Below are 10,639 nucleotides of genomic sequence, written 5' to 3' on the forward strand. Positions count from 1 at the left end.
ATATAGCAATAGACCCAATTTACTAAAAGGAAATACACACTAGTAGAGACATACCTCCCAACTGATGATAAAGAGGGGCACCTTCCAGCACAATGTACTTAAGCAATGGACATACTTCTGCCTAGCTATGTGGACCATTAAGAATTTATAAGCCACAAATGATTGGTTAAACAAAATTTTATTTTTCATCATTACTTTTCAGTTATACTGTATTTTCCAAATAGCAAACATGATCGTTAAGAGATAAGATGAAGGTTTTAGTAAAGAATAACACTTTTGGTAGTTAAATAGAACATTTTCATAGATATCTGTACATCAGGCCAAAAAGACAGACAACTGAGGAGGAAAGAATGACAGAGAAATTTGGTTCCAAATGAGGGATAGTTGGAAGATATGCAGAGAGAAATTGATTGATGTTATGATAATATGGTGCATTTGCATATTGGGATCTACATACTCAGCAATTGTGAACCCTTTATTCCATGTTCACATCTTTGGGTGTTTTTTGTCCCTTTTTTGAGCATTTGTACTGGTGTTTGTACATGCGTTTTCAGGTTTGATATTTTATTTTTATCTTTAGCCAATGCAAGGCTACGTACTAGGCAAACAAAATGCTTAAAATTGAGCATTACACACATTTTAATTGTTTTTTTGCACATTTTTTCAGGCACTCCCACTTAAATCTTTTGGGGCCAAAGTGCTTGACTCTGCTCCATATGAAGCTCATGTACCTTTTCAAGCTACAAGCATTTTTACAAAGGCAACAGAACACACCGGTGTGAACAGGGTCCTCTGAAAACAATGAGATGCCTCCTGTTGAGCTTAGTAGCATATAAGTAGGTTATACACCGTATAAATTGCAGCCGGTTCCTGATTAACCGGCTGAAATTCACACAGTGGGTATCGCTGTCAGCACCCTTCCGTTCAAAAGGGCAGGTCGAAGGGGCAGGTCATAAAATTCTCAGATACATGGATGCTAGCCACGTTTACCTATCCTGACAGCAGCTGGTGGCTGCTGCCAGAATACAATGCAAACAGTGGGGGATTCGTCCATCAATGCTTGTAAGTAGGGATGCACAGATACTTTTCGAGTACCAGTACGGATACTTGGCATTTTCATGAGAACTACCCGGGTTGCAGCGGTTGCAGCTGGGACCTGGCTCTGGCACTCCACCACTGTCCTGAAATCATTAGTCTGTATTGAGTTAGAAAAACTGTCACATGACAATAAACAAAAATGTATCAGTACTCATACTTGTAAGTACTCGGCAAGTACCAGTACTCGTACTCGCAAAACTGGTATCTGTGCATCCCTTTATTTATATTTATAAAAACAACAATATCGTACAATAAAACAGAGATGTACAAATCCCAGGAGCTCCGTGTGCTCCTTACAAATGACAGCTGCCTCCTAATTTTTTAACTTTTCTCTAGTCTAGTCTTGGAGCTCAAAAGTATCGGTACATGTATTCGTACTTGTACCAAGTACTGTACTTGGTATCTGTGCAACCCTACTTGTAAGCATTGATGGAGGAATCTGTTCTATTTAGACACGTGTATACCTGACTTTAGCCATTCGAGGTACAAACACTCAGGTGTGAATGGGGCCTTGCTGATCTGAGAAGTCTAGAACCCCTGGCAGTTTTAATTGCTGTGTTCATATTGCAGATTTTCCCTGACTTCCTAGCTTGTGAAACTTGACAATAAGGACTTGTTCACACTAGCTCACATTAGAAAACCTCAGGGTCACACTATTCACACCAGCAGCTGAGAAAAACACACAACGGTTGGTGTGCGGTGCCTTGGTGATGTCCGGCACATCACAATGTCTGCTTTATTTTTAGAACTTTATTGAAATGTGACTTTATTGAAAAAGGGATATTTTATTAAGTTCTACAAGCACAGCGTGATGTACTGCGTCGCATCTCGCAGGGCTTAAAAAATATATTGCATGCCTTACATTTTTCACCGCACACCACCTCAGCACCCAAACGTTGCAGTGGTGTGAACTCAGCACATATTCAACAAGGCAAATTGCTTTGCCTTGTGTTTGGGGCTGCAATGGAAAAAAACAGCCAGTGCAGTCCCAACACATATGGTGTGAATGGGCACTAAGTGTGTTGTGACAGGTCCGGCAGGGTGGGTAGGACGATGTGCTGTCCCAGTGCATCACACTGTTTATGTTGATGAAACAAAGTGTGCTGCAAAAAAAATGCAGCATGTCTCCATTTTATTTGCATATCAACAAAGTTCCCTGACTGGTATGTCCCGGGAGGGTCGGTGCTGCAGTGACTGCAGATGGTACCGCCGTACTTGAAGCAAAAAGAGTTGGTCACCAGCACACCAGTGGTTAAATGTTCAAAATGTGGTCTGTTTTATTAGCATAGACTTATCTTGTCCAAAGCGATGTTTCGGGGGCCGCACAGGGTCCCTTCATCAGGCATAACATCGTTATTGCACACACATTGCACCTCTGTTGTGGTGGGAATGTGGCACAAAGAAAACAATTTTTCAGTTGCTAAAAAAATGGTAGTCACTGCTTATGGTGTCTAACGGAGCCCTGGATAGCAGTAGAATTCCAGCAGGAGTTCTAATCCTTCAACACTATCCAAAAACAGAAAAAAATAGGTTTTGGATAGACATACAATTTAACAAAGTTTACATTTGTATATTTATGGAAATTATTCCAGAATCTCACAACTATTTTAATTACCGGTATTGCAATTAAAGTTCTGTTTTAAATGTCATGTTTTTGATTTCAGATTAAGAAGGATGACTACATCCCTATGCCAAGGGTTACATTTCATCTTTCATTCCCGTATACAACTCCAGATGGCAACATTCTCCTTTATCTGAGCAATATGTCATTCTCTGATGTACGTTTACTCTCATTACTGTTTAGTTTATTCTGCCATGACTTCCGTAGCAATGCGTGTTCTGTGAAACCAGTAAGGGAAAATGATAATGGTGTTAGGTCACATTTATTTATCTATTTTTGTAGGATGTTGTCATGGATGTCATTATATAATTTTGTATTACAAATAAACATGTATTACAGATTCATTTATTAATAGACCATCATTTAAAAAGCATGCTGGGCCTTCTAATGAGAATGCACAGGGATGCCTTTGTGCTTTTTAGGAGATTGAATTAGTTGAAGTGTTTCTAAACCCTACAACAAAAATGTAATATATTGCAACCAGTAGCATTAGTTTTATTTTTTTAATTTTTTTTGTCTTTTATTTATTTATTTATTTATGTCTCTGTGGAGGAGCTGTGTTGTCCTCCTAGGACAGGGCTACAGAACACATCCTTCTCTCTCCTCTTCTCCATAACATGGATGGATGTTCTGTAGTCCACTGAGATAGCGGGGAGCAATATAACTAATAACAGCCAGCACAGGCAGAAAGTACAGAAAGTTATTGCTTCACAAGACTTGGAGGATCAATAGATTTTTGCACTTAGCAAACAGATATAACAAAACACTTTTTATAGGGTTATATTTAACGTTTAATCAATATTATATATTAATATTATCATTTCATAATAATATTCCATATGACAGCAAATGGGAGCAAAAAAAGGCATTCATTGTTAGGGGGTACTTACAATTTAAGAACTCAGTATCTATGCTAGTGTTTTGACCTTGCATGGAGCGCCACCTGCAGTCTGCATGTTAAATAATATATTTATGTGCGGTATTTTATATGTACCTGTTTAAGAAAGATTTGTGTTACTTAAATACTTGTTGTTCAGTGCAATTTCTTAATTTTTGCACACACATGAAAACAGCTTAAAACCCCAATCAATTATCTATTTTCTGAGGCACTATAGAATTATAGAATAAAAAAAATTCTAGTTGTAATTTTTTTATGTTGCATCATATTTGCACAAATGTTTATCAAACCAACATTTTTAGGATAAAATACACTAAAATAAAATGGTATTATCACAAACAGAATATAATACCCAATTGTTGGCAAAATATAAAAGATGGGATCACGTTGGATAAATAGATACCAAACATGATAAGCCTTAAAATTGCATCTGCCCGTAACAATGGTAATAGTGACACTTTAAAAGCTTTTACTGCTCATCATTTTAGTGTTAGCACTGATTGATAGCCTAGAATTATTGTTCTCATGCCAACATGTCAGTGATATGTAACATGTGTGGTGCAATCCTTGTTTTCGCACATAGGCACTGCTGACACTTGTATGGATTTGCATGTTCGTGTACGTAGATGCAGGGGACTTTAAGCATTTTTTTTATATGTGACTTTAAGTTTTAAAACTTTTTTTTTTACACTTAACTTTATTACTTTCACATTGGGGCTAACAATTAAAGAGGATGTGATAGGTCCTCTTTGTGGAGACATCATGGGTCTAATTGACCCCCTAATGTCACCTAGGGACCCCAAAGAAGCTGATGAAGCAGAAATCTGCTTCATCAGCTTCTTCTCCGGCTACAGCAGCTGAAGAAATGACAGCCTGAAACCAGAAATGTAATACAAGTCGCTTCCAGGTTCAGTGGTCGGAGGGGAGATCAGCTTCTGGTCCGATTAATGAACAGAGACCAGGTCCCTGGTGTGCACGGGAGACAGCAGAGCCCAGGATAGCTGGCAACGGAGTTATGTGAACAGCCCTTGCCATCTGTTTAAAATGGTACCAAGATCACAGCTGCTGCATCTTGGTATAACTCCTGGCGGCAGAACAGATCAGCGGGGGAATGAGAGAAAAGGTAATTATCTGCTGCTGAGAAAGGAGTATTAAAGCAAACCTCTTTATTTGCCCAACATAGGCAAAGCACAGGTGTTCTTTAAAATTATAATTTCATAAAATATATTACCTGATGAAAGAGCTTTAGGATAGGAAAAAATTGTATAATTTTAATCATTTTAGTTAGCCACTAAAAGGTGTCACTGTCACCATAGTTGTTGTCTTTTCTAAATATTCCTGTCTAACACAGTCCATTTCTTCTTTTTTTTTGCTTGCACACAATTAATTAAAGGTATTAAAGATTTTCTTTAGAGTTAACATCTGTGTCATATAGAATATGCAAGTTATACATTAATAATGTGGGGTGACCTAAAACAATGCTATGTACTTTATTCTAGAATGTGATTTGCAGCGCTGATCAGCTTTTGGATCCATTGAAAATAAATTCAGGAACAGAATATGTGCTGCAGAAATTTGAAGAAAATATAAAAGATACAATAATGGTAAGGCTGTATTTTTGTTTCTTATTGGCTTGTGTCTTTTTTCAACCACACTGCGTAACCCTGTAACTAAGAACATAACTACCACAAAACAAAAATGTACAAAGTGAAATGTTTGGCATCCTGATGTGTGAACTACAATTCACTAGTACCTGATTCATGATCTCTCACTGTCTGTAATGTAGGAATGCATCTTCATAATAGGAAAGCAGCTTCGTGATAAATAAGCAGTGAGTCATTGGTCAAACATATAACTACATTATTTATTGTGGAAGGTTAATTTGGCTCATCAGAATGTGTAATTCTCAAAATCTGAGTGTAAAACTACTTTAAGCCTTAAATGCTAAGCTCTCATTGATTGACCTTTATTTCATATGATGTATATTTTTTCTTGTGACATGTACAATGCTTTATTATAATATAGGACTGCAAGAGAATGAAGTGCTCCTCATTTAACTGCACCATTGAGCCATCAGACACCACACACATCAACGTATCATTAAGAATATGGAAAGCAACTTTCATTAAGGTAGTTCTACCCTTGTCTTTGCTTGACTTAGAGAATACTGAAACTGCCCATGGACTTAACATGATCACTGTACGACTGGGACATTTTCAGGTGGAACTCTATTCTCTTTAAAGTATATTATCTGCCTATCTATAGCCACTCTCAAAAATGTTAGGAGGAGATGTCATAAATTTGCCTTGTGTCAGTTGCCTCCCTAGCCTTTTTGCCTGATGTGGTAGCGGGCTTTGGGGGCGGGGGGAGCGCATGCAACCCTCTGCAAACTCGGCATTTACACATCTGCAGAGCTTACAGAACTCGGCTCTTAGCAACTAGGAATGCTCTTGATTGTGTCCTGCCCAGCTCCTGGAAACCAGTGATGTCACACCTGGGTGGGACACTGGCCAGAGCGTTCCAGGTTGCTAAGAGCTGGGCAGGGAGGTGTGTGTGGCCCTTGCGCATCTCCCTGCCTGGCTCTTAGCAACCGGGGTTGCTCTGGCTGGAAAGGGACCCTACCCCCCCCCCCACGTGACCCAAAGAGATGCCGCCTAAGACATTAGTCTCAGGCTGCCTCATTAAGAAATGGCCCTAAGCTTGTGTGTAAAAGCTATAACTCAAGTCAGAAGTGCAGTTGTTCCCATACAAATCAAGGGCAATACAAAATTATTTAAAACAAGTGGTTTGCACTAAGGAGGAAGTCAAATGCAGGTCAGAAGGAGAGGAACTAAAGGTGAGAACCATCTTTGAAGGATCTCAGATGGAACTTAGAAGCACTTCATCTACACAAGTCCTAATTGAGTCACATATTCATCTACACAAGCTCTAATTGAGTCACATAAGCCCTTTGCTCTCTAGCACAGGTCAGGTGACCATGACTTGGTAACTTAAATGTATGAAAAGAACTGAGAATGAGAACTCAAAATGAATAAAATCACAACACAGCCCACAGTTGGTCATCTGCAACATGCATTACTGCAATGCAAAAGTGCTTATGGGTCCTCAATGGCTTTACAAGTATGGGAAGTGCACAAAAAAGATATTCAAAAACACATACAAGCAACATACAATGTGGAATCAGGACATCACAATGACAGGATATTCTAAATCGCCTTCGTATATTCTACAGGCCAGTATCCACAACCTGAATCTAGTCTTAAACGCTGCACTGAAAAGTGAGAACGATGTACTCGTCTTAAGAAGTGACAGTGAAAATTATGAGGTAAGTCCTTCTTAGAAATTATGAATGGAAATTCTCTGTCAAATCATTGTGCACTTTACTGTAGATGTCTTGGAGAAACTGTCCTCCCGAAACGTTCAATTCCCATTGTGGCCAGCCCTAGTCTTTCATAAAGTGTTATTTTCTTTAAAACAAATGTTCTCTGATTCTTTTGCTTACAGTCACAATATCACTGTGTGAACGGTTGGCAAATAACGAGCTTTATTTTTACCATCCTTATTTTTTTCCCATTTCTAGACAATGATTAAGCTGTCAAAAGAGTTGGAGCACGGGGAGGTGCCAATCTGGGTCATTCCATTAAGCATCATTATAGGATTACTTATTTTAGCGCTCATCATTTTTGCAATGTGGAAGGTACGTATGTCCATATTCTGGCTTTTTAAAATATAATACTTCTGTTCACCTTTTTATATCTTTTGCTGCATTCAGAGTTCCTAATGTTCTGCAACCTCTTTGCAGCCACTTCCTGTCTCCATGCATACCCTTCAATGTTGGCTGCATGGCATTTCTCAGGACAGGTTTTCTAGCAGTGACCAGGGGCGTAGAAATCACAGGGCCCCATTGCAAAATTTTGTATGCGGCCCTGTGATTTCTAGTTACACCCCTTGCAGAGCCCACTTGAGATCTCACACAGCCCACCTGAGTGACCCTGCAGAGCCCACCATAGACTCTCTATGGTGGGCTCTGCAGGGTCTCAGGTGGGCTAGTGACACAACTTAACAGTCAGCCCTGATCCGCTGTCCACCTCCTCCTCGATCCCTGGTGGACCCCGACGTCTCCTCCGTCACCAGGCCCCGCCTCCTCCGTCACCAGGCCTGCCTCCTCCTTCAACCCAAGGTTAGAATTCCCCCTTCCATCAGAGTACCCCATTACATCCATGTCCTTAGGACTCGGATGTAAAGGTAGTCTCTGGGAACCTTGATGTAAGGGAGAAATCTGGTGGCTGTGATGAAAGAGGAGAATCTGGAAACTGAGTCCCCCCTTACATCAGCATCTGCACAACTGCCGGCATTTACTTTTAATTCCCAGAGGAGGGGTTTAAAAAAAAAAAAAAAGATCTGACTGCAATACTAATTTTCTCTCCAGAGTTTCTCCAGAGTTACCCCATGCAATAATTCCTTTCCACCATTAGTCCTCAGTATGCTAGTCATATCCAGTATCATTCAACCTGGAAAACTGGGGCTATCCTGAGATTGCAGTGTCATGGAACCGCCACCTCAACATAGCCCCCTGCACTCGCATAGAACAATACAGAGAGATGCGTTGAATTCATGTTAGCACCACCCTCAGGATCATTGAGGACCACCCACTTAAAGTGGGTGAGGACCCTGCACATCACATGACTTATTGTAAAGACTTATTCCATATATTATATTATTCCATTTTAACCTTTGCAAGCTCCTCCTATTTAATTCTATGTAGGCAGGGATAAAGCATTCTCTAAGATAAGTCTGTCAACCTCAAATAGCCAAAAAACCTGGACAAAAGCTCTTGGGAGATAAAAGTAGAATGCACTGCAACTTGCTGACACATAACCTGTACTGGAATATCAATTTTGGATCTTTTAAACCTGTAGCTTAAATTCAGTTTTAGGAATGACAAAAAATGTTTCTTATTTTATTTTTATTTTTGCTTTACAGCTCGGCTTTTTCAAAAGACCACTGAAGGAGAAAATGGAAAAATGAGAAGGAACTTTTTTTTACAGAACATTCAATGAATACTTGAACACTGACTCAGGCTTATTTGTATTGGAATACTGAAATGAAAATTACATTTTTTTGGTTCTTAAATATTTTTATAGACAGTTTCAGTGACTAAGGGACTTACTTTTATATACAATAATGGGACAGTTTTCATGGGGACCTGACCATAAGAAAATGAAAAGCACAAACGCTCACATCCCAATCCACAATTGAAAAGGGAATTGAACCCATGGTGCTGTGAATATAGCCATCTTAATGTCATGCTTTCTGTGCTCACAGTAGAAAATAGCAACATATGCCGTATCTTTGCATGAAAGGAGATGTGGCGGCTAGGCGATTGCTGTTGATAGTGGCTTGTAGAGAATCCTGTGTATTATCTGCATGGAAAGATGACATTTCATTTTTGATTTTTTAAATATTTTTAATGGTAAATGCAGCTGGAAAGTTAAGTTGCCCCTGTACACCACTCAACAGTGCTGGAGGGGATAAAAGTGACTTGGCAGGGCATTTGCATACTTTCCCTACAGGTCAATGTGCTGTCAGTCTAAATAGCTGCGAGTGGAGCTAAGCATTGCTAATCACTGATAGCACTATCAACCATGCCAACATGAAAAAAGCCGCTACAGCAGCAGGAATGGTGACAACACTGCAGTGATTACTGCAGAAGGAAGAATGTTGTCACCCTATCAGAAGAAGTCCCTTTAATGGTTGATGCCTTAATGGTTCTAATGGTTCTACTTTCAGACTAAACAGGAGTTCCAGGGGGTCCCGGAGCTACTTAGAAACACAGAGAGTCCAGCCTTAGTGCATGGGCAGCCTACCTCACCTATGTAATTTTTAGTGATGAGCCAAACATGCTTAGGTTTGATTTTGCTTGCAAGTTCCCCAGCCAGATATGTGGGTACAGCAAAAAACCAAGCGAACTGAACCAAGGGCCGTCTGAGTCCTAGCAACCAATAACGCTATGTAACCCACAACAAAACAACTAATTACATTCTCACTTTCCTTTGAACTATTGGTTTAAAGTGTCTGATAAAGTTATCAATGAACTTCTTTTATTTCCTCCCTTTGGGTCTGTTCAATATACTGTTGAAAGCATTTTGTTAAATACAGTACAATCAGTGAGCAAGGTCACCCTAGGACAGGAAGTGTGCCACTAGCTGTATCACCAGGTGAAATAAAGTAAAAAAGCTAGATCTAGTAAGCTTCAATATTTTAGAAATTAGTGGTCGAATAAAATGTGTATTAATGTATAAAATCAAATGTAATTTACTATTTAGAAACCTTTGCTGTTCAGCAATAATATTGCTTAAATAATCATTCAAAAAGTGTTATTGGCTGCTTAAAGCAAAGCTATGCTTTGTCTATCAAGAAACTGATTGCTTTAATGTCCCCCTCCCCAGAAGCACATGCTCAGCTTTCCTCTACTCCCCTTCCACTCCATTCAGCCTCCAGGAACAAGAAAAAGAGGCCTAAAGGGGACATTTACCCCTTTTCACTAAAAATACATCAGCATGCAGCTCTACATGCTGATATGAACAAATCTTATATTTATTATTATAACAAGCCTATTTTGCTTTTAATTACAGCTATTTTTTTCCCACTTCCTGGCCTAAACGGTCTATTTATAAACATTTCGTGGAACCAATCTGTGAATCTCTGTGATCATTCATTCTGAGCAAATAGAGGCAAAAGCAAACATTCTTTTCTTTTTCAGGTCAAATGTTACGTTTGGAAAATACAAGATTATGGCCACTAGATGGAGCTAAAGCAAAAATAGCACAAATAAGTATTTATTTTCTATGCTCCTCATCTCGATCTAGTGGCCATAATGCAGTATCTTCCAAATAATACATTTGAACTGAAAAGAAAATATACAAAGGATGCTCGTTTTTGCTTCCATTAACACAAAATGAGCATTCACAGAGATCCACAGGATGAATGGCTCTGCAAATTGTTTATTAATAGACCCCGTA

At 39.2% G+C, this 10,639-nt stretch overlaps 1 protein-coding gene across 1 annotated transcript; it reads left to right on the plus strand.

The window, feature by feature from the left end:
• The first annotated feature begins 2,782 nt into the window (after positions 1-2,782).
• On the plus strand, positions 2,783-8,850 carry LOC108799983 (integrin alpha-1-like). The gene is made up of 6 exons (XM_018571935.1): positions 2,783-2,876; positions 5,117-5,221; positions 5,643-5,747; positions 6,850-6,942; positions 7,198-7,314; positions 8,601-8,850. Exons 1-6 carry the CDS (start codon positions 2,787-2,789, stop codon positions 8,643-8,645), a joined length of 555 nt encoding a protein of 184 aa, XP_018427437.1. The 5' UTR covers positions 2,783-2,786; the 3' UTR covers positions 8,646-8,850.
• The last annotated feature ends 1,789 nt before the right edge of the window (positions 8,851-10,639 follow it).

This window comes from Nanorana parkeri, unplaced genomic scaffold, assembly GCF_000935625.1.
Source record: "Nanorana parkeri isolate BGI_ZX_2015 unplaced genomic scaffold, ASM93562v1 scaffold1871, whole genome shotgun sequence".
Classification (NCBI taxonomy): domain Eukaryota; kingdom Metazoa; phylum Chordata; class Amphibia; order Anura; family Dicroglossidae; genus Nanorana; species Nanorana parkeri.

Excerpts from the sequence above, each read along its gene's own strand:
- LOC108799983 (XM_018571935.1), top strand. The coding sequence starts at position 2,787 with ATGCCAAGGGTTACATTTCATCTTTCATTCCCGTATACAACTCCAGAT. Across the intron at positions 5,222-5,642 it reads ATATAAAAGATACAATAATG|GACTGCAAGAGAATGAAGTG; the intron begins GTAAGGCTGTAT and ends ATTATAATATAG. Across the intron at positions 6,943-7,197 it reads GTGACAGTGAAAATTATGAG|ACAATGATTAAGCTGTCAAA; the intron begins GTAAGTCCTTCT and ends TCCCATTTCTAG.